Here is a 24,484-nt window from a genome sequence, read left to right as displayed (position 1 = left end):
CTCGCAAGAGCACAATGGAATTGTCACTCTGGCAATGAGCATTGATGCACGTTACTTTTACCCCTTGCATCCGAGGGAACCCATCAAAGCGGCGTATCTGATATAGGCGGGCCAGAGGCGAGCTAAACTGATGACGACAGCGCTTCAGCGTTGGAGGTCAGTAAGCATTGGTCGTAGTGTTATCCAATTGCGTCAAAGTCCGGAATCATTCAGAGTAAACATTGGTCTAGTGTTATCCAATTGCGTGCTGTGAGATTTTCAAATGCATACTTGGTGCAGCCCCTCGAGTTGGGCCATTACATTGTTCATGGCCAGACCCTTAATCTTTCTAGATTACCAGGGTCTGGATTTTCCAGGCTACCCAATAGCCACTCTGGGGCTGCATTCAAAGCATTAAATAAATTAATTTAACAGATATTGCAACTGCATGGTTAACTTTACCATGAGCTAGTGAGCGGAGCGGAATTTTGTTTTTTGAAACCAAGACCGTTAAATTTCAAAGATATTGGTCATAGTAAGTTCGTTGGGGATGGAGTCGCTAAATATTTTAGAAAGAAAACTTAGTCATAGGGCCTACAAGCGTACTATTCCTACAAAACAACTAGATACTAACAAAGTAGAGCAAGAACAACCATGTGGTGACACTGTTCCAGTGAGTAAAGATTCATTTTGGAAGAAGACACATTTCGAGTGCTACGGAGTGCAAAGAAAAACGTGAGCAATTTGAATATGCTTCATATCAAGTAAGGCTGAAGTAAAACTTGGATGCTTAACCTGTATTAATTAATCCCACTGATGCCTTTAGTTTTAGGCTTATGTGTATTGACGTTGCCAAGCTTGTTCGTTGTTGCACTATCGGTGTTGCATTATCTTTTACAATAAATGTTCTATGAGTGACATTGACCTTGCTCTTAGTTTTATTTCTCCCTCTTTTAAATTGGAGCGAGCGTGGAGCAATTTCACTGGAGCAGGAGGATTTTTAAGTGGAGCGGGGAGCAAAATTGAGCGGGGCGGTCTGACGTGAATTTGAGCGGAGGAACGGCCGAGTGAACAGCCACCTGAGCGAGGAGCGGGATATATTCGCACCGCTCAGCTCCGCTCACTAGCTCTGCCATGAGTAAAGCTGGTTCCGAATTAGTCATTGAATTAATACCTTTATTTTTTATATAGAAGTATCTAAATAACCTGTTAAAATGTACCAGAATTCAGGAAATTGCGTCTTGTCCAAAAAAAACAAATTCTGGGGGAGGACCCCCATACCCCCATGAAATGTCCCACCCGCTTTCAAAATGCCTCCAACTCCCATGCTTCCATTAGTTTTATTAGGCTTTGATCATGTCAGTGTAGCGATGTAAAATATAATTTCTCTTTCCTCTGATCTATGCTGATAGGTGGCCGTGAGACGTTGTGGTGACACAGCGAGAGCGTCCTGTCAACATGAGCCCCGAAGGAAAGTCGCTGCTCAACATCATCGTCCTCGGCTTCGGGTTTATGTTCATGTTCACCGCCTTTCAAACATGCGGGAACATCGAGGTAACGTGACGTCAAACCGAACAATTAAAAAGTTAAATATACTAAATGCTAGAAGTTGCAACAAGATTATAAGGAAACAAAAGCGAATGCGGCAGATCACCTGCCCTAAACCGAATAAGTGGGTCAGTTTTGTCAGGGAAGTAAGTTGGTCGTACATCGCATTTCTCCTTGTTGGAGAATACCTGATAGACCTGTTCCATTCTGGATGTAGGCCTCCTTGTTGGAAGTATAAGTATATATACTATTTTGATCCCGTAAGGGAAATTTGGTCTCTGCATTTATCCCAATCGGTGAATTAGTGAAACACACTCAGCACACAGTGAACACACAGTGAGGTGAAGCACACACTAATCCCGGCGCAGTGAGCTGGCTGCAACAACAGCGGCGCTCGGGGAGCAGTGAGGGGTTAGATGCCTTGCTCAAGGGCACTTCAGCCGTGCCTACTGGTCGGGGCTCGAACCGGCAACCCTCCGGTTACGTCATGGTTGACACTACGCAGCTTCCACAAGACTGAGAACAGGACAACAGCACAGTACAGTACAGTTCCGCCTCTCTGAAGTTTACAAAATATAATTAGCATTCACATAAATATTTCACCTAAACATGTTTATGTGTAAAATCAGGTAAAGTGGCGGATATATGTTTTTGTCATCTGACCTGATAGCGTGTGGTTTCATAAACGTGGTAATATGTTTTTGTCTTCTGTCCTGATACCGTGTGGTTTCATAAACGTGGTTCCCGTGTGGTTTCATAAACGCGGTTCCTACTTGTCTTCCCAGCAAACCGTTCTGAAGAGCTACAACAGCTCAGACTTCCATGGCAGCGGATACACCAGGTACCACATCAGGTTCTAACACCCTACCTCATGCTGTTACGGGTTCTAACACCCTACCTCATGCTGTTACGGGTTCTAACACCCTACCTCATGCTGTTACGGGTTCTAACACCCTACCTCATGATGCTACGGGTTCTAACACCCTACCTCACGCTTTTATGGGTTCTAACACCCTACCTCATGGTGCTACGGGTTCTAACACCCTACCTCACGCTTTTACGGGTTCTAACACCCTACCTCATTCCCTGAGCATTACCATGGCCCTCAGCAGGAAAAGAAAAACAGGAACTTTAAAGTTTCTAATTTGAAAGTCTTCAGTTTTGCAGAGTCACTAATGAGCAGGATGAGCAGACTTCATGATGAAACGCTTAATGTTGGTGGATACGGCCGCCATTATAGGAAAGACCTGGAATGAATGAATGAATGAATGAATGAATAGGTGACTTACTAAAAGCTTGTTTGTTTGTTTGTTTGTTTGTTTGTTTGTTTGTTTAGTATGTCCATCATCTATGGCGTGTTCTCGGCCTCCAACCTCATCGCTCCCTCAGTGGTGGCCGTCATTGGTCCACAGCTGGCCATGTTCTTCAGTGGTCTCCTCTACAGGTGAGCTACACACACACACACACACACACTCCATTTTCCAAGATAATTGATTGGTTGGGGGGTGGTGTGTGTATACGGTTTAATGTATTGATATAATAAACACCTGGTCTGACCGAACAACCACCTGAAGGCACTTTTTTTACAGTCAATATATTAGCATTCAATCTCTCTCTCTCTCTCTCTCTCTCTCTCTCTTCTTTCTTTCTTTCTTTCTTTCTTTCTTTCTTTCTTTCTTTCTTTCTTTCTTTTTTTCTCTCTCTCTCTCTCTCTCTCTCTCTCTCCTCTGTAGTGGCTACATTGCCATGTTTATCCATCCGCTGACCTGGAGTTTCTACACGGCATCGGTTTTGGTCGGCATCGCCGCAGCAGGTAACCGTTTGGTCCAAGTAAATGTAATGGAAATGTTTAAAAAGATGAAAACACTTTTTGATTCCATGTTTTTCCCACATTGTCTTGCAACCTTTTGGCATGTGACAGTGTCATTTTCAGTCAGAACAAACATATTGGTCAAGAGAAAATCAACATTAAATCAATATTTGCCAGGGGTATGAATAATTTTGTTCTTAACTGTAAATGTAATGTAATGTAAATGTAAATCAGGTTTATAGGCCAAGTATACTTGCATATTCAAGGAATTTGGTCTCTGCATTTATCCCATCTGTGAATTAGTGAACACACAGCAGTGTTGTGCGTGAATGAGTTCAAAAGAACACGTTCATTTTTCTGTGAACTTTGAATTGAACGCAACATATTTGCAAATTAAAAACTACAATGTGAACTCAGTTCAGATTACGTGAAGCGAGCGCCACTGTTGAGGTCTAATTAAACGTCACAGAATTTTTCTTCTCCTGACGAGTGACATGCTCTGCTGCTCATACTTTTCCAACAACATATCGTTGTCTCACTTCCACATTTCACGAGTGCAACCCCTAAACTACACAATTTCATTACAGTACCTTACCCACGATGCATTGCACACACAAACTAGCAACCATAGACAGTAAAAGATATGGACAGAGTCATCACGCAGACGTCAGTTGAGACGGGTGAAGCAAATTTCAACCCTTTTCTGTTGGTCGACGAGGCTTTCTGCGCAGGCTCAGGGGACGTAGATGTAACATAGGCAAGTAGTCTGACTCGTGTAACTCTTGTGATAGCTGCACCGAGAGATTGGTTATGTAGCCCTTTACTTTGTTACCACCACGTCTACATTTACTTTTCTTAAGTGTTGTTCGTAGATAAATGTGATATCATATTAACAACACTCGCCACATTCATAGCCTACTGTCAATCCATCAAAACTTTGCTGAAATGTTGTGGTCCGATGCTTTCTTATCCAGAGAATACGGTTATTTTGCTCCTGTGCGACGCTTTAACCCGCTCTTGTCGCATGTTCATTACGTAAATTCCGTCATGTTAGCATTGATTTCGGAAAAAAGTTTATTACTCAGCTTCAGTTACGACGTTATGACACCAATCACACAATGTTGTATTAGTCCGAAAATAGAAAAAGTTCATATAAAGGCTTAAAACGCTTCAGCTGTTAACGTTATTTGATGTCAAAGTGGCGCCAAATTGAATGGGGTTCAATGGAATGGCTAGGTGGAACTGGTCTGTAAAAAACGCGATCTCTGTGGACAGCCCAGGCTCCAAAAACGGCAACAAAAACAACCTGGCAAACCTAGCCCATAAAAACATAACAAACTTTTCCAGCAAATCACAGATGAGATGCGCGTTTAAGACAGTTTCAATTGCACGGGAGGGATGGGGAGGAAGTAGCGAGCTAGCTCTCTGTTTTGTTTGAAAGTCAACAGAAGTGACGTTACCCAGCATCGCTTAGAGCACCTCTATCTCAATCTGAAACGTTAGTACCTCAAGCTGTTTGACAAAAATGTCCTTCTGTCACACTAAAATGATTTCTTTTGTTTTTTAATGATACATTTCTTAGGATATATTTTTCTAGAGGAACAGTATTGGGCAATAGACCAATAAACCAAAAACAAAAACCATGTTTTTGTCCTTTGTCCATAGGCTACTTTATAATGCAAAAACTTTTTTTTTTTTTTTTTCGTTTTGTGTGAATCTAAGATCTACAGTGGGTCCCTGTTAAGTTTGGACGGGTTCCTTCATGAATCACGATCCCCATTTTCTCAGCAGAAATGGCACAAACTGCAGTTGACACAAACAACCACAAGGTGTCACTTGGGTGCCACTACTATTTTTGATGCGACTGACTTACTGCTTCCATGACGCAGCGGGGGCACGGGAACTTCAATTGATCACGGTAGTTTAAGCTTACACTTGACAAAACATTCTAATATGAAAATGTAGATGCAATTGTTGTAAAATGGTGCAGCTCCTTTAAGAAAGCACCGTGTGCAGGGATGGAGAGAGAGAAAGCGAGAGGGGATAGGCCTATGTGTGTTAGAACTAAGCGTGTGGGAAAAGTACGTGCTGTTGAGACTGGAGCGAGTCATATTCAAAATAATGCAAAAAAAAAGCAATTATCCTCATTCATTGCAACCAAAGCATGACTGCTTGCCGACGTTCAAACGAAAAATATATCAAAGCACCTTTTGCGTTTGAATGTAGCACGAAAAAATGTTTAAACAGCTGGACAAATGATTTAGCTAATTGATTATATAACCTGTACACCAGCAATTGTTGAACATTTACCTGTACAAGTACATTGACAGTAGCCCAGCCTAACAGCATGTTGTAGGCCTACTGTAGAAATTTCACTTAAATTGCAACCGCAACATGCCTGCTTGCCAACGTTCAAACGACAACGAAAAAGATAATAAAACAACAAGAGGGTTGAGTCTGAATGACACTGAGTTTTTAGACACTGAGTTTTTGTAGTTAAGAAATATTTTCGTATAAAAAAAAATGGTCATTCTTCAATCTCCTTCACTGACGCCTATGGAAAAGGCTTAACGTCCCAAAACAACGATCAATGATCATCAAATTTCTCTCTCACATTGCTCCTCATAACCATCTATAAAAAAGTGTTTTTTCTTTTCTTTTTGAGCACATCCGAATCCCAGGACATAACGCACTGGACCTTATAATAGGCTCGAGATATAATTCCAAAGGGGGCAGATATGGGCCACTGCACTTAAAACTTAAAAAGATGAAGCTTTCCGAACTTTAAAATTGCGATCAGTGACTGGCATCGGGTGAACGAAGCTTTTCGAAGTTGAACAGGCTATTAAAAAATATTTGCGCACCTCCATGTCACAGGAGAGACTGGGCTCTCCCTTCTATGAAAAAGACGTTAGGCTACCTGCAAACTGGCCTATGATTTCATTGCTGAGTTTGCGGCAAAGCAAGAATTTTTTTTTTTCCTGAGTCAGGATATGACGAGTCAGTGTCATTTATTTGTCCAATGTTAGCCTACAGATACAGACCAGTACATCTTATCAATAGTTTGAATGTCGTGTGTGTTTCTGCTCATTGACAAATACCGTTCAGCACAATGATTCATGCCCAATGAATTCCCCCTGTTAAAGTGTTCGCCTTTGTTACACTATTTGGTTTCGTGATGTAGCCTATGATAAACACCATATGGCCAAATATGTGACTCAGCTAATGTTATAGGCTATACAATTGAATTTCCCCTCTTAAAGGCAAGCTGGTGTAGCTTATTAGACTAGGTTACTATTAAAATACACCGACGGTAGCCTTGGCTATGTGTAAAGTAAGCTATCGCATGATTTCATGCACGTAAGTGAAAAGGGCCTTGCATCTGTCAAGTTGGCACAGGGCCTCGCATCCCCTTGCGACGGCCCTGCAGCTCCTCCTAAGACAGCGAGGAAAAAGTTAAAATACGCGATAAACCCGGGAAAAGTTGACAGGTTTGTTTCGGTCCCGGTGATTATTTGTGAAATTGTGCAAACGACAGCCTTTTCAAGGCATTTCAAGGAAGGAGTCGTAGCATGCAAGCTCCCAAATTGACCCAGTAGCCTAAGGCATCAATACATTGTTGGGACTGGGGAGGATCATGCGTTTTTTCTCAATCACTTTGGAGGGTCATAGAAACAATTCTTGATGGCGAGGAAGGGTCACGTCTTTTTTGACTAACGCTCCCAAAACTCCTCCGGTAGCCCCTTAATTAAATAAATAACGAACAGTCCCTAATTGATTAATAGCCTAGGCCTACACCAGCAATTGTTGAACATTGACCTGTACAGGACATTGACAGTAGCCCAGCCTAACAAGCAAATGTTGCAACATACATCAAAAGACGCAATTAATCAGAAATAAATAATGTAATCTGCATCGCTTTATTTAACAAACTGCAAGCAACAAGAGCATTGAGTTCGCTGTAAGGCCAAACCCAAGAGCAAAGCCTATCTGTTAAGGCAGTCGATAGGCTTTATAACGAGCTGTGTGCCTGGAAAGACGATAGATGACGGCTCTGGTCATCCCATACCCTCCCCCCACTTCCTGTAGCCTACCATTATGAAGGCCTGTAGCCTAAAACGACTCGTTTCCGTTTTGTGACATTAAGCTTTTTCACGTTAAGCCCCCCCTCCCCCATCCCCTTCTTTCACAAGCAGTGGGGGAGCGCGGGGCACAAAGTAACACTTTTTGGAAGACAAAGGAGGGTTCTCCGCGCTTCTGTCGTTTGGCCACAATCCATTGCAACCAGGCCAGGACAGATATTTTAGAGAGGAGAGACGCCGGTGCAGCTCAGATGTCTTCTTAATTTTCTTTATTCTTCAGTAAAAACTGCAGAACATTATTAAATTTTGACTAACATTTCGATGTGTCGATGTTTTTGACTAACGAACATCGAAACGTTAGTCAAAGTTTAATAATGTTCTGCACCTTTTACTAAAGAATAAAGAAAATTAAGAAGACATCTGAGCTGCACCGGCGTCTCTCCTTCTCTTTTTGGCTTTGGCTAAATATTTCTAAAATCATTTGAGTTTCACTAGTCACATGTTTTAACAAGCAACACTTGTTATTTAACTAATAACAGACGTGTGTCGAAAATTGACTTTATTTTCCATACGGAGAAATAACATATGCAGAGTCTAACCAAGGTCAATCTTGCCAAAAAAGCCCTCAAACCTGAAAACACATGAGGCAAAAGTGCAAAACATCACAAAACTAACTAAACTAACACGCGCATATTTTTGTATTGCAATCATTGTAGCCTACAGTTGTAACAGCGCGTAACAGTCGTTTTACTCCCCGGATGCGCTCATTATAAAGAACGTTTAACGTGTCCCAAAAACAGCTATCAATTAATCACCAAACGTATTATAAACAAGTATTGCCAGGAGCAACACCTTGCAAAAAATGATAACAATAGGCCTAGGCCTTTATATGGCTCTGCTCCTGCCTAGATTCGAACTCAGAACTACCTGAAAGTTGCAGACCTGTTCTGGAAATACGTGCATTAACCCACTCGACCGTCAGACAACGCTATCTGCTTCGAGTAGGCCTATTGGGTAGGACTGTAGCCTACACTGGTTGCTGTGGCACAGTCTTGAGTGACCGAATTCGTTTTTCTTTGTCATATGAATGCTGTCATTTTGTTAACATTACTGTTAAGGAGATGCTGTAGGCAAAGTCTATATTTCAACCTCGTTAGTGTAGTAAAAAAAATCAGAACTATTCACAAGGTTTCTGGGCAGCATATTTATGTTCTGTTAGCAAGCGAACTTCTCATGACTACCGACAAAGTAGCCTACTGCCAGCTGACGAAGCTCTCATTTTAAAACATTACTGAGAGACAGACACTGTACAATCAAGAAATCTTGCCACTGAATCCAAAACTATGTTTAACATTATGTACAAGGCTTAGGCTACAGTGGACTAGCATGTTGCAGGGGCTGCTAAAAACACAGAGAAACGCACTGAAAACTCGGCCAATCACAGCCCTTGCTGTCGAATGCGCCGTCTGGTTCGACCGTGGAACTCCACAGCGGACTATGCTGCCCCCAAGCGGCTGCAGTTGTACTTACATTTCACCATTCACCATGATCGTGAATGAAGTGTCAATTTTTAACTGGGACCCTCTGTAGTAGTATGCCTAATTGATTTTATTGCAAGACACAACACAGTAATTTGTTGTGGCTTTTGATTGCAGGGTCTTTCATTCTCGATTCTCACCTAAAAAATGAACTGAACTTTGAACTAGTTCAAAATTGAAATGGTGAACTATGAACGTGAGCTGTTCACTTTGAACCTATGTGAACTGAACTTTGAACTAGTTGATGAAAAGTATGAAGTTGCACAACACTGACAACCAAGGAGGTGAAGCACACACTAACCCGGAGAGCTGCAGAGTTTGACATGCACAATCAAATGTCTCCACAACTTTAGTAGAAGTGCAAACATATTTCAGAAGTATACAGTAGGTCATATACTCTCTCTCTCTTCTCTTCTCTTCTCTTCTCTTCTCTTCTCTTCAGTGTTGTGGACTGCCCAGGGGAACCTGTTGACCATTAACTCCTCGGACAGCACCATCGGCCGGAACACCGGCATCTTCTGGGCCCTGCTGCAGTTTAGGTAAGCATTCATCTGTCTGTCTGTCTGTCTGTCTGTCTGTCTGCCTATAGGGAGCCGGGAGCTATAGGCTACCTGGTCTAACCCACTAGCAGTTAATTATGCTAAGCTAGGCTACCTGGTGTAACCCACTAGCAGTTAATTATGCTAAGCTAGGCTACCTGGAGTAACCCACTAGCAGTTAATTATGCTAAGCTAGGCTACCTGGAGTAACCCACTAGCAGGTAATTATGCTAAGCTAGGCTAACGGTGTCAGACTGGGTTATTGCATGCACAGAGAAGAGAAGGGGCCGATCGTCTTATCCAACTCAGATAAGCTGATTTCCCAAAACATTGGAGTGTTCCTCCAAATACAAAGTGTCTGCTACACCAGAAACACACACACACCAGAAACACAAGCAATGTTGAAATCATGAAGACTCCACCATTTCTTTCAATGGGAACTTTTGAAATTGAGGAACTGGCTGTCAGACGAGAGAGAGAGGGGGGGGGGGTGGATATGGAAGGAGAAGAGAGAGAGAGAGAGAGAGAGAAATATGGAAGGAGAAGAGAGAGGTGACCTGACCTGTACCCTGTGAGGTGAACTGCTGACGTTTTGAATATGGTGAGATGATTAAGGGAAGGCAGGTCACCACCCTCCCTCTCCCTGTGCTCTGTGAGGTGAACTGCTCACATGGTCCAGCATGTGAACCACTGCAGTCTGTGAACCCTGTTCTGCAGTGGACCAGCTGTGGCTGGTTAAGTGATGGTATTTTTGATACCACAGATTTAATAGAGACCCAGTCAGACCAATAGTATGAAAAATCAGGAACAGAGTTTATTTACAATGATGCGCATCAAGGGAGAGACAGCATGACGTCACCTAAAGATCCATCAGCTGCTCTCATTAGACAAGGAAATAGTTAGGGTTTAAGTATCCTTCCAGGCTGATGGGAGATGGCGTTGGTCATCCCATCTCACGTGGACTACACTGAATCAGACCCCGATTAGTGGCAACCTGGCAATCTGGAGCAGATGGCTACTGACGCAGCCATGCAGAACAGTAAAACACTGCAAAGTCATAATATTCCTGCTTATCTCTAAATAGTCACACACAGATATACACAGGGACAGTACAGATATCATACAGTCATTACATAGAATCATACTTTTAGTATCAAAGTGACCCACTAATGAGAAATGCAGAATGCCCCTGCACCACTGCTCAGGAAAATTGGAGACCTGGCCCTGGTTGTGGATGGCTGCTCCATTTCCCATCTACTGAGGTGCGCAACCTGGGTGTTATTCTGGACTCCACTCTCTCCTTCCGGTCCCACATCAACAATGTCACCAAGTCTGTCTTCTACCACCTCAGAAGCATCTCACGACTCCGGCCTACACTCACACCTTCAGTAACTGAGACACTCATCCACGCCTTCATCACCTCCCGTTTGGACTACTGCAATGGTGTCCTGTCTGGACTGCCCACCAAGGCCCTTAGCAGACTCCAGTATGTCCAGAACTCAGCTGCCAGGGTTTTAACCCACACAAAGCACTGGCAGCATATCACTCCCATTCTCCAACAGCTCCACTGGTTGCCAGTTAAGTCACGCATCACCTACAAGATCCTCCTGCTCACCTACAAATCTCTCCATGGACTCTCACCACAATACCTCACAGATCTCCTCCACCCCTACACTCAGTCACGCTCCCTGCGGTCCTCTGACAAGGACCTGCTGGCCACCCCCCGCACCAGGTTGCGGACTTTTGGGGGCAGGGCTTTCTCTGTCGACGCTCCCACACTCTGGAACAGTCTACCACTCCATGTCCGCTCTGCCCCGTCCCTGCCCATGTTCAAAAAGCACCTCAAAACATTTATTTTCACCAAGTCCTTTGAGCCCTAACCCCCCCCCCCCCCCCCCACATTGTAAAGCGACCTTGGTTACCATGAAAGGCGCTATATAAGTCCAAGTTATTAGAACATTAAACCATATATTGGAATACTGGACATAATGCAGAATGTTAAACCACATATTGGAATACTGGACATAATGCAGAATGTTAAACCACATATTGGAATACTGGACATAATGCAGAATGTTAAACCACATATTGGAATACTGGACATAATGTTCTATTCCACTTTCTCTCAGTCCCCCTTTTTCAGCCTTTATGGCTGGAACATTTCATCAAATAGTGCCACTGGGAAATGCACAAAATGTAAATGATTATACACTTGTTTCATTAAAGTTAGTCAGATCCAAATAAGCAGGTACATGACTAGATACATGATTTAACCAGGGATTAAAGTGAAAAAAAAATAGTTTGACTGAACTTTTTTTAGGCCATAAGTCATATGTTGTTCATGTCTACCTACTGTATAGAGATAGCAGGTTTTTAATATACAAAAAGATGCAAACAGCAAAGTAAAGGGAGTATTCGCCTTATTCACACAGCGGCCATTGTTTAAACCAAAACGAGGTTACAGGGTACACTTACTATATAATTAATGCCACCTACAGGTGAATGCATAGAACATAACAATCCTATGGTTTGTGTACCCTGTAGCCTCGTTTTAGCCGCCAATGGCCACCATGTGAATAAGGCGAATTGAGAGTGTTCTTGATTGAGATTGAGTGTTCATGATGAACAAAACAATATTTCAGTACCATCCCTGACCATTGCTGATTAGCCATTGCTGTTCTTTTCTACTGCAGAAATATTGTAGAAAGGCTTTAACTTACACCCTTATTTAATTACTTCAGGCCAAAAGTGTTTAAAGGGGAGATTTTTTTTTTTCTTGTTAATATGCAATTCAACACCAAGTAAAATCTATAAAATCAAGTTTGCAAGACTTCCCATTTCCTCATCAAAGTAACGAATAAAAAAAAAACCCTAGATATTGTTCATATTTCAATATGTTGCCTCATCCGCATTTAATGAAAACATGGTAATTTTGAGTTTTACAGACAACTCAGTTTTCCAATGAGCAGCAATACTGTGTGTGCTCATGCAGGAGGTCTGCACATGATAACGACAATCTGGAGACGGTGCTTTTGTCTTCAGCAACAGATTGTATAAGGTTGACAAGAGGTTGCGATATGGTGAGGGACAGGTCGTGTTGCGCTATGAAAGAACATGCGTAGCCTACTTTCTGAGCGCAAAAACGGTCAGCCATAGATAAACGTAGCCTACCTCTGTCTTGGTGGCTAGTTGCACCAGGTATAAGGAAGATGTCCTGAAGTGTACGATATGGCAGTCTTCTGATTGTTGGCGTGCTAAAACGTTTTCCTATTGCATCCATAAACAATTTTCTTGCAGCAAACCGCGCATAAGCAAAGCCCTGGCACTTTAATTTTTTTACACCATGGCTTGTTAGTTCTCCCCCGTTTCCAAAAGCCGCCCATCTCCATTTATTTTTTAACTTTTGACACCTGTGCCTTCCTTTAGCAACAACGCATCCATGACAGCTAGTGGCCTTGCCAAATAGACACACACAAATCATGACGCTAATATGCGAGGTTCTGGTAGGCCTACTGGTTATGGTTTTGTGCTATAAATGAATAATAGCAAAGTTTTAAGTTGACTTTTAATTGCATGGTTATTTTTTGTCAACATACACTCACAACCTACTGTCGTTAAAAGTGAGATAATAAATTGCATAGGCTACGGTTTATATTCCGTTGCTTTACACATAATGTTAGTTGCATTGATTAAAAACTGTAACAATAATAGTACATCGGGTGGCATAGCAGGCTGTCTGTTCAAGTCATAGGTGACACCCAAAATTAATGACCTCCCCTGACAAGAGTTCGCGATAGTAAGAAATGGTCTACATTGATGCACGGAAAGAACAAAGCCTACGCTTCTTTTCCGAATTTGCACAAGCTCACAATATCATATCCAAAAAAGTTATTGGGCAACCTCATCAGCTGTCTCGATTGTGTCACTTTAATCCAACTTTTAGACCGTTAGTCCTCCAGACGTGTTCTTTTTTTTTTTAAGCAAACGCCCCAGGCCAATGAGACAAGCGTGTAGCTACAACATAAACAAAGCGAAACTCATGGCTGACGTATCTTCTTGAGCGGTCACTGATTGAGACACAGAAAGTTCTCAAGAACACTAAGGTCTTTAAACATTTACCATCACACACATTCATTCATCGGACCTAATATTTAGTTGCCTTAAAAAAAAGGAAAAGAAAAGGTGATAGTCCCCCCCCCCCCCTATTTTTTTTCTTATTGGATATGCATCGATCTCAAATATGACATTTCTAAAATCAAATGGACGGAAATCCGTCGTACGACGGAGAACTTTAATCCTTGGATTTAACTGATTTCTTCATAAGTTATGAAAAATGGCTACACATGATGGTGTACAATAACAACCACAGTAAATCAAAAAGAATATATTTGGTCCATCCCCTTAACTATCCAGAAACGGAGGCATCAGGACCTAAATCACATATATATATAAAAATGATAAGTTCTGAATCCAATACTCTCAACAGGCCGTTTACACCCTCATCGTAACTAACTACACCCTTATCGTAATAACTACACCCTTATCGTAACTAAACATGAATAATAACTACACCCTTATCGTAATAACTACACCCTTATCGTAACTAAACATGAATAATAACTACACCCTCATCGTAACTAAAGATAAATAATCTCATCGTAACTAAAGATGAGTAATACATTAACTACACCCTTATCGTAACTAAAGATGGGTTGAACTTGAATGGGATTGAATGGCAGCAACACCATAACAAACCACATGTCCTTTCTTCTCTGTGTTCTAGCATGTTCTTTGGGAACCTGTACGTCTACATCGCCTGGCACGGGAAAACACACATATCAGGTGAGATGGCCACCTCTACGTCCTGAGAGTTCCTACTCTCCTGACACACACACACACACACACACACACACACAATCATACAGACACATACCCACAGCGACTAACATAAACACACAGACACACACACAGAGTAAGTCTTTTGAGTCTGAGGGAGATTCCACAATTCTTTATTGACCACTGGGGACAAATTAACTTCTAGGAATTGAATAGAAGTACAGCTGATTTTAGCAGATTATTGCTTTTTCTCCGTGTGTGTGTGTGTGTGTGTGTGTGGAGACTGATGACTGTAAGAGATTATGTTCTGGGAATGATGCATGTGTATGTAATGAATGGTCATGTGGTGTGTGTGTGTGTGTGTGTGTGTATGGGGGGGGGGGGGGGGGGGGTGGTCATCAGTTTATCAATTGTCATGTCTTGTCACAGTCATCAGCCTAGTTGTGTTCATGGAATAGTGTGTTTGATGGATGATGTTTCTTCTGTGTGTGTGTGTCCAGATAGGGACCGCCAGACGCTGTTCATTTCCTTGACGGTCATCAGTCTGGTGGGGAGCTTCCTGCTCTTCCTGATCCAGCGGGTCGAACCAGACCCCGCCTCTTCTGAGTCCTCTGAGTCTCTGTTGCCCGCGGAAACCACACTCACAGACAGCAGCCCTGCAGTGCTTGCGTGAGTCCAGCAGGGGGAGACACACACACACACACACTACACGCACACACACAGGCACACACACACACACACACACACCATAGATCCTGTGAAAGGAAGAGTTGCTGCCACGCTGGCTTGAGTTACAGCAGTCAAAGTTTCAAAGTTTCAAAGTCATTAGATAAACTCATTAATTAATCACGGATAAATTGAGCCAGGATAACTAAGATATCCCGGCTTAATCCCTTATCCTAGTAATGTGCAATAGGCCCCTGGTGTCCTGCAGCTTTGCACAGGACAGATGTTCAGGAGGAGAGAGATGGTGTCCTGCGTGCACATCTGCACAGGACAGAGATGTTCAGGAGGAGAGAGATGGTGTCCTGCGTGCACATCTGCACAGGACAGAGATGTTTAGGAGGAGAGATGGTGTCCTGCAGCTTTGCACAGGACAGAGATGTTTAGGAGGAGAGATGGTGTCCTGCAGCTTTGCACAGGACAGAGATGTCTCAGTCTCAGTACAGATACTCATTTACAGTTAGTCACAACACCTACACATGTTATTACAACATCTACACATTTTATTACAGTTAAAAAGTAAAAGTAAAAGAGGATTTAAAACATTTACACATTTTATTACAGGTAGCATATTTACACATTTTAATACAGGTAGAATATTTACACATTTTATTACAGTTAGAACATTTACATTTGCATTCTGAACTGCAGCTCTGCCTGTCTTAATGTTGTTGTTGTTGTTGTTGATGTTGTTTACAGAGCACCTCCTGGTTTAGGCTTCCAGGCCCTGGACGCCTTCAGTAAGTCCAGCGCTGTTATTTAAGTCCTCTCTCTCGTTTCAACTTTGGTTCAGTCGTGCCATTGGTCACTGTTGTGTGTGTGTGTGTGTGTGTTTCACAGAGAAGGCTTTGAAGCTGTTTGTCACCAAAGAAATGCTGTTTCTCAGTATAACCATAGCCTACACGGGTAAGAAGTAGCATTTTATACATGTGGTGATGTGAAGACTGTGTGTGTGTGTGTGTGTTCCCACTTACCTATGAAACGCTTGCCTACAGAGTTTTCAGATGTTTTTGTGTGTTTGTGTTCATGTTCATGTGTGTGACCTTTGACCTTTCTGGCCCTGGTGCCCTACAGGCAGGGGGTCAAGAGCGTGCAGATTAGCTTCGGCATGTTAGCATACGCCATTTTCAAGTATGGCGCCGCATGGAGCATTTGGAACCAGCTCCATGCACGAAAATCCGTGTTGGGCACGAGCTCTCATGCGTGTACATGTTGGTGGGCGGGGTACCTATCCGGCGGCTACAGCCAAACATTATTCAGTGCGTATTTCTTGAGGAGCCTATGAGAAGACGTGTATATTATGGTTATTTATCCATCATATGACAAATAAAGAAAGTGTATTGATCTTGTTTCGTTGTTGTTTGTCCCGAACAAAAATAGCCTAAACATGATTAAATACAATAAATTACACAACAGCGGCATAAAGCCCTTGTCTCGTTACACCATGGTCACACGTTGCTGTCAACCCATAGCCGGCCCCGTTTGAGCTTGCCAGAGGCTGAATCAGTAGGCTACTACATTGAAACACAATTATTGCCGCGAGGCATTCCACCCTACAAATTTAATAAAAGTAAACCATGCATAATTAAAAAAAATAGCTCAATTTAGGCTACTTCGCTACGCAATAAGGTTTCCATTAGAGCACAGCGCACGTTCAATGAATGAGTGAAAGGGACTGCCTTGTCTCACAATAAACAGCTGGAAATTCCAACACTTTTTCAACTACACAAAACTTTACAGTGATCATCAAATACCCTGTAGATTTAAGTGCCCATCAGTCTCAACATTTAACTATATATTAAAAGTCCAAAAGTAAATTAAATCCCATACCAAAACCGAAAATCGTCTGCTTTTGATAGCCTAGTATGCCGCTCCAAACAAAACGCATGTCTCACAATAAAACGCATAATGTAAGAAATAAAGTTCTGCCTCGAATAAGCCTACCCCAAATAAATACCTGTGCTTTGCGAAGCCTAAGTAGGCTAAATAGCAGACCCCAGACATAATGTAGGATTTACGGAAAGTATGCAGATGTTGGACGCCTGGCGATGCTGGCCGTCTACTGTGCCTCTGACTCCGCTGCCTCATTTGGATGGTAGCCTAACTCGACAGGTGAGCGCGAAGATTGGATATCGTATATGCAGACTACATTCTCTTTAACGTTACTTTACCATCTGTGGTGTACAACCCAAAGTATTTCCAGGCACCACATTTTAGATGAGTTGGGGACGTAATTGTCCGCTCATGCTGGCAAAAAATAAAATAAAAAACAAACTAATCATAGACTGTAAAAATGCGCTACACATGGCACTAAAAACCGAATAGTTTATTTATACTTCGACAACGGATATTTCACGTCATGTTCGAATGCATATTTGCAGCAGCAGGACGTCAGGCAGACCGCTCTTAGTTAGAGCCGCTGTTATCCAATGAAATTAAGTTGCGCTTCAGGGCGACTCCACTGGACTCCACGCGCGTTCCTGAGCAACTTTTTCTTCTTGTTACGTGGCAAGCAAAGTATGTGCATTATCGCCACCCTCTTACTGGAGGACGACTCTCTTTTTACAGAATATCCAATAAAAATCGACGTTGGTCCATGCGTCATTTCCAGCTTTAGAACTTGGCGCATGGTCAGAGCCGACTGGCGCTGGATCCGAACCCCAGTGTTCAAGATGGCGTTGACTATGAATTGGCCGGATTTACTAGCCTAGCCTCCACCATTCATTTGTATGGAGGGCGGGACTTAGTCACTCTCTCCAGTTATATATAATACCTCCCTGCCTACAGGGCTGGAGATGACCTTCTACAGTGGCGTTTATGGCACTAGTCTTGGAGCCATGACTGTGTTTGGAGACAACGCCAAGAGCCTGATCGGCCTCTCTGGCATCTGCATTGGCATCGGGGAGATCCTGGGTATGTGTGTGTGTGAGCTCTGTGTGTGTGCCGTGTGTGTTCTCTGTGATGTCATTGTGAAGTGCTTGCTTGTCCTCTTTGATAATGACCCCTAGTCCAGCCTGGTTTAAGCACAGATCAAACTCTCTACACTGTCAACAGTCCAGGGTCCTGTCGGTGAAATCTGCCTACATTCTGGCTTCTGATGTTCTACTCGTGTGATATTAACTGCAAGTTATAGTGCCATGGTAGTGTGATCAAGCAATGACGTCCTCAAGTGAGACTGGGAGACTCTCTGTTGCTAATCTTAGTAGAAAGTGCTGCTCTGTTTAGTGAAGGGTGTTGAAAGTGCTGATGTGTTTTGTAAAGGGTGTGAGTGAGTTGGGTGTTGCCAGTGTCTCCTGATGGTGAGTGACTGGGTGTACTTGCGCTGTCTGTCCAGGAGGGGGCATATTTGGGATGCTGAATAAGTATATCCAGGTGGGACGGAACCCTGTGGTGCTGCTGGGGCTGGTCACACACTTTGTGGGGTTCTTCCTGATCTTCCTCAACATCGCCAGCGACGCTCCCATCGCACCTGAGGAGGGGACACACCTGCAGGCCTTCATCACGCCCAGGTGAGCCAGAGAGAGAGAGAGAAGGTGTGTGTGTGTGTGCCTGTGTATGTTTATCCGTGAATCAGTTTGGGGGTGTGTTTGTGTGTGTGTGTGTGTGTAGGATGTGTAATATGTGTGTGGGGGGGTATTGTGTTTGTGTGAGTGTGAGTAGGATGTGTAATATGTGTGTGTGTGTGTGTGTGTGTGTGTGTGTTGTCCTGGCAGTGTAGAGGTGGCTCTGTTGTGTAGTTTCCTGCTGGGTTTTGGAGACAGCTGCTTCTACACGCAGCTGCTAAGCATTGTGGGATACATGTTCCGCGAGGACAGCGCACCAGCCTTCGCCGTCTTCTATTTCATCCAGGTAGGTCACCATGGCTACTGCACTGACCAATCAGAGCACAGCTCAGAGCAATCATCCAGGCCTAGGGATGTCACGATTAGACATTTCGGTGGTACGATAATTGTCTGAAGAATAATCACGATTTCACGATTATTACGATTTATTTTGCGTGAATATTTTTCACAACAGTACTAATGTATAAAATCACACAAACACATTCTTTAGAGGTTTTGATCTCTAACGGTTTTTATTGCTTTTTTTTTTCACACTTTTTTTAAGACACTGCATAGTAATAATAATTTAATCACTCTGCTTTCTAAACTATATCCGCTTTTCCCTTTTGGAAAAAGTTAAAGCCTGTAGTCTCTCTCCTGATAATTTAACACACCATTAGAAAGTGTTCTAGTATTTACAGTTTGTGCATTCTTTCAACATTTGTTTTGGAGGTAGATAATGGAAATAGGTTAGATAGAAATTGAATTGAGAACATCTAGAGAACATCCTAAATTCTGCTCCACACACACACACACACAAACACACGCAAGATTATGGCTAAATGTCATGTCATTCTATTTCATATATTTTTGGAATTCATATGAAGATTATATATTTTGTTAATGATTTATAGTATTTTATGATGTGCGTAATTACTAGTAGGTAAGAATATTTAGTCATTTGAAACTCTCTCTGGGATCATAAAAGGGATAAGTGACTCACAATGTTCCTTTATGATTTTGGTGAGCGCTACTCAAATGACATGACGTGAGCTAGCCAGATAGTTAGCAAGTAACTCCAGATGTAAAAGTTTGCCAATAGGTTGCATAGCATATTTCTAAAATGTCATTAAACCCATCAGTAGGACTAAATGAACTAAATCTCATAGCCTAGGTAGGTTAGCTAAACAAACTTGACAGATGCAAGTGAGCAAATCAACTGAACATTTTTGTTGCTGGGAAGCCTCAGCATCACTTAAACTTGCAGCCATGTATCGCTCTTTTTGGCATGACAGCTGCAGCTTCGAAAGCTGCGCTTTTGTGTGTGTGTGTGTGTGTGTGTGAGGAGGAAAGAGAGTGAGGAAAGACGCAGGCTTGGGGAGGCGAAGCACTAGAAACACACACCTTGTTGCGAACATGCACCTTGTTGCGAACACGCATCTAACTGCAAAACGCTGTCGTCAAAAGTATAATAAAATTGTGATATGTTTCTAGGGTTGCAAAATTCTGGGAATTTTCAAAGTTGGAAACTTTCCATGGGAATTAAAGGGAATATATGGGAATTAACAGGAATAAATGGGAATAAACTGGGAATTTTTAATATGGCAAGTTAGTCTATAACAGGGAACTTAAATGTAGTGGACAAAACCCCATCTTGCAGTCTAATATTAGTTAAAACAACCTGATTTAATGCAATTTCAGTTGAATTTCTACATCATTCACATGCACACAGCAATCGGCATAGGCTGCTAGAAACCTATGGTGCGTTCATATGCATGGGGAAAAAATGTTTCAACCAATCGGATTTTGTTGTTGAGTGGTGTTGTGTATCTTGGGCAGTTCAGTGTGGCTAGTTTAGCAGACTAGTAAACCATAGGCAGAGAATGGGATTCCCGCTAGCATGCTAGCTAGCTTTGTATGCTAAGCTAAGCGAAATACGTTAACGTTAATGTTTGTATATGTATATATGTTTGTATGATTACCCAAAATTCCCAGTTAATTCCCATAATTTCCTTTAATTCGATGAAAGTTTCCAAATTGGAATATTTCCAAAATTCCCCAGCTTAACTTCCCATGGTAAGTTTCTGGAAAGTTTCCGGAAATTTACCGGAAATTTTCCGCCCCTTTGCAACCCTATACGTTTCATTTCAGCACCATATTTTGGGGGGGGGGGGGCTGATGTACAGCAGTGTTGACCGTGTCTCATTCTTGTTCTCCTGCTATGACAAGCAGCACTTTCTGTTGAGTGCACCATTGGTGTAACTTTGTTTTGGTTCCGTGCGAGTTGCGCTTATCTGTCTATGGTACCCGGATGTATGTTTTTATGAGTGTCAACGGAAAGACTGTGTTTGTTTGTTTTATTTATTTGATAGGGACAATGCTCATTAATCAACAGACAAGTTACTTGCTGTAAACAAGCCAGAGTTAGCTACAAGTGCTAGTTTCCATCTGTTGTCCCTAGCCAGATCTTAACAGGCACCCTAAAATGCAAAGGTTGATAAAAAAAATCCAGTAGCAATTTAAAAAATCAATCAGCAATTTTAAAAAACGAGAAGGAGAGCCTTCACAATTTATTAACCGTGACGTTTCACACCGTGGTTAATCGTAAAACCGGTAGGTCACCATGGCCACTGCACTGACCAATCAGAGCACAGCTCAGAGCAATTGCCTGTCATTGCACATTCAAATTAGTGTGCCAGCCTATTAGATCAGAAAGCATTGAGGACAGACCAATCAGAGTGCAGATAGCTCTGTGATAGATATTTCTCAAACCAATCAGAGTGCAGACAGAGTAGAACACGATCCTGTGATGGGACAGTCCTGTTAGAGAATCATCTGTTAATCTTGTTGGTCTAATGATTGCTTTCTCTCTCTTTGTCTGTGTCTGTGTGTCTGTTTCTGTGCGTGTGTGTGTGTGTGTGTGTTTGTTTGTGTGTGTGTCTGTGCGTGTGCGTGCATGCACGTCTTCGTCTGTGCGTGCGTGCATGCATGTGTGTCTGTGCGTGCGTGTGTGTGTGTCTGTGTGTGCGTGCGTGTCTGTGCGCGTGTGTGTCTATGTGTGCGTGCGTGTGTGTGTGTGTGTGTGTGTGCGCGTGTGTGTGTGTGTAGTCCATCATGGCGGCGGTGGCGTTCCTGTACAGTAACTACCTGCTGCTGCACTGGCAGCTGTTGGTGCTGGTGGTGATGGGTTTTCTGGGCACGCTCAGTTTCTTCGTGGCCGAGTGGCTCGCCGTCCAACGCAAGCGTGACTCTGACTACAACAGCATCTAACCTGCCCTGGTGCCACCCCCCCCCCCCCGCCCACACACACACACACACTCGTGCATAATGGCTGTGGAAGGCCAGCTGACCGCTCCTCAGCACAGGGTGGCACAGTCCAGTCTCTGGGGCTCTGCTGACTGGGGGGGAGCTGGCATGAGAGACAAATGAGAGCCAAGCAGCCATATTTTCCTTCCTTCATTTGTTTTGTTTTGTTTTGTTTTGTTTTGTGTAATGTTTGATTTGTTTGTTTTGTTTTGTGTAATGTGTGATTTGTTTGCTATCCAGAGAACCTGGACAATCAAGGAAGAATCCACTGATGGTGCCTGTTCCACTCCGGTGGATAAGACTTTTGTGATTTCACACACACACACACACACACACACACTACTTACTACGCTGTCACAAAGGGAGATTCGGTTCGATTTAGTTTACTTTATAAGACTCAGGAGAGTGCACTTCTGGACATCAGTTGAAGTGTGTGTGTGTGTGTTTCGGGAGAGAAAAAACACTCCCCCCTGAAGCTGGAGGTGTGTTGACAGAACTGTTGCACAATGAAGAGCCTGGATGAGCACAGGAGTGAAGTTGTTTTTATTTATTTCATTATGTTGATCACCAGGGACAAGTCTGCCAAAGAGTTCGCTGTGACTGAAAGCTTTCCCCCGTCCCTCTGCATTGCTTTGTGCCTCGTGTGTGTGCACGCCTGTGTTCGTCACTCTGACTAACGCCTCTCCTGAAAGGAGGAGATTGATGGCTAGTTGGCCATGCTAACGCAGCGCTGATGGCTAGTGGGCCATGCTAACGCAGCGCTGATGGCTAGTGGGCCATGCTAACGCAGCACTGATGGCCAGTGGGCCATGCTAACGGAGCGCTGATGGTTAGTAGCCCATGCTAACGCAGCACTGATGGCCAGTGGGCCATGCTAACGGAGCGCTGATGGTTAGTAGCCCATGCTAACGCAGCACTGATGGCTAGTGAGCCATGCTAACGCAGCACTGATGGCTAGTGGGCCATGCTAACGGAGTGCTGGCGTACAGCTGCATGGTGTGAAGTCCCAGCATGCACTGCTTTAAACCAGCGCTGTAAGCTGCCGCTCCCTGAGACCCACATTAACCTGCCTGCCTCTTCACCTCACAGACACACACACACACACACTTCCAACACTCCACGCACATGCTTCAAACGCTCAAAACACACGCTTCCAACACTCAACACACACACTTGCAGCGTTCGACCTACACGCTTCCAAGGTCAAAATGGCGATAATAACTCAAAACGCTAATTATGCTGTCGCAAGACATTATATGCAGGCAGACCATGGTTCCCCATCATTCAGATTCTGGGGCATAGAAGAACTCTCCAGGCCACTGACGGAACGCAAACGTGATTATTTCTGAGATTCTGATACGTTTTTTTATTTCTGAGATTCTGATACGTTTTCAAACTGGAATTGTCATGCATACGTCATGGTTAAAAAACATATCATAATCTCAGAAATAATCACGTTATGCAGTCAGCTAAAGACCGCTGCAGGCAGCTAGCCTGGGTTTCCCCATGCTGCCATACACGCACGATTTTACTCATGCTGCTACGCAGCCTGGATTCCATGGACCAAATTTTCACCTCAACAAAGGAACCAATCACAGAACGGAGGGGGGACAGCAGGACGATGACGACACACCGAAGCGCTTATGAGCTACGTACAGACGCATTTGATAGACATTCGTAGCGCCCAATAAACGGCTCTGGGCATTCGTAAATACGTCTCGTGTGTGTGTGTGTGTTTTCTGAGTCCCTCAGGGTGGTGGCTGAGGAGGTCACACAGTTTCACAGGGTACAGACACCCAGGGGAAGCGAGTGGGGGCAGATTGATTGAGGATACACACTGTTTTTGTATTTGATTTATTTATGTTAAATGGCCGATCCTACTTGAATGTAGCCCACTATGTTAATTTAGGCCAAGGTGAAATGTGCAAATATTTGCTGTTTTATGAAATGCATTGTTGTTAATTAAAGTTTTTAATCTTTCTTAAATTGAATCCATGTCATTGAGGTTGAAATTGTATTCATGTTTTGTGTGAGAGCTGAACAATAACCAGCCTCTGAACAACTTGTTGTAAAAAGAATAAAATTACTATTAGATGCACAAACAGTTGTGATAATGCATGTCAATGGATAGATTGAACAACTATACTGTTAGCGTCAGTTGAACATGGTAGCGGTGTGTATGAGACCCTAAGTTCAACTCTGAACTTTTAGAACTGAGTCTGAGTACAAGCAAACTGTGACAGCTCCTGCTGCTGTTACCAAGCAACGCCCGACGCCTTGTGACAATACGAGAGAGAGAGAGAGAGAGAGACTGCAACCGTTTTTACTCTCTACGATCACACACAGAGACACAGAGGAGGTTGCTGCTGCAGCCTGTTTAACTCTGTGGGTGTGATTCACAACCGTCCAGTTGGCTGTTTGCAGAAGGAGTGACGAGTTCCCTGTTCTCTCTAAAAACAAACCAGGAACTTATTGGATACCAGATACAGACCATGAAGTTACTGGACACCAGATAGATCCAAATGTTTAGGGTTTCTCAGAGGCTGACATATTTATTGGATACCAGATAGAGACCCAGATG

At 43.2% G+C, this 24,484-nt stretch overlaps 2 protein-coding genes across 2 annotated transcripts in view; both read left to right on the top strand.

Annotated features, from left to right (window-relative positions):
- Positions 1–24,484, top strand: part of LOC121700216 — a 1,725,899-nt gene that overhangs the window by 573,423 nt on the left and 1,127,992 nt on the right.
- Positions 1,398–21,887, top strand: LOC121700242 (UNC93-like protein MFSD11). Its single transcript, XM_042083105.1, has 13 exons — positions 1,398–1,533; positions 2,313–2,368; positions 2,864–2,971; positions 3,261–3,340; positions 9,400–9,496; positions 14,280–14,338; positions 14,833–15,001; positions 15,755–15,795; positions 15,896–15,961; positions 17,843–17,968; positions 18,390–18,564; positions 18,769–18,904; positions 21,706–21,887. Exons 1-13 carry the CDS (start codon positions 1,438–1,440, stop codon positions 21,865–21,867), a joined length of 1,371 nt encoding a protein of 456 aa, XP_041939039.1. The 5' UTR covers positions 1,398–1,437; the 3' UTR covers positions 21,868–21,887.

Source organism: Alosa sapidissima, chromosome 24, assembly GCF_018492685.1.
Source record: "Alosa sapidissima isolate fAloSap1 chromosome 24, fAloSap1.pri, whole genome shotgun sequence".
NCBI classification, from domain to species: Eukaryota; Metazoa; Chordata; class Actinopteri; order Clupeiformes; family Clupeidae; genus Alosa; species Alosa sapidissima.
This window is presented reverse-complemented; position numbering and strand designations above follow the sequence as displayed.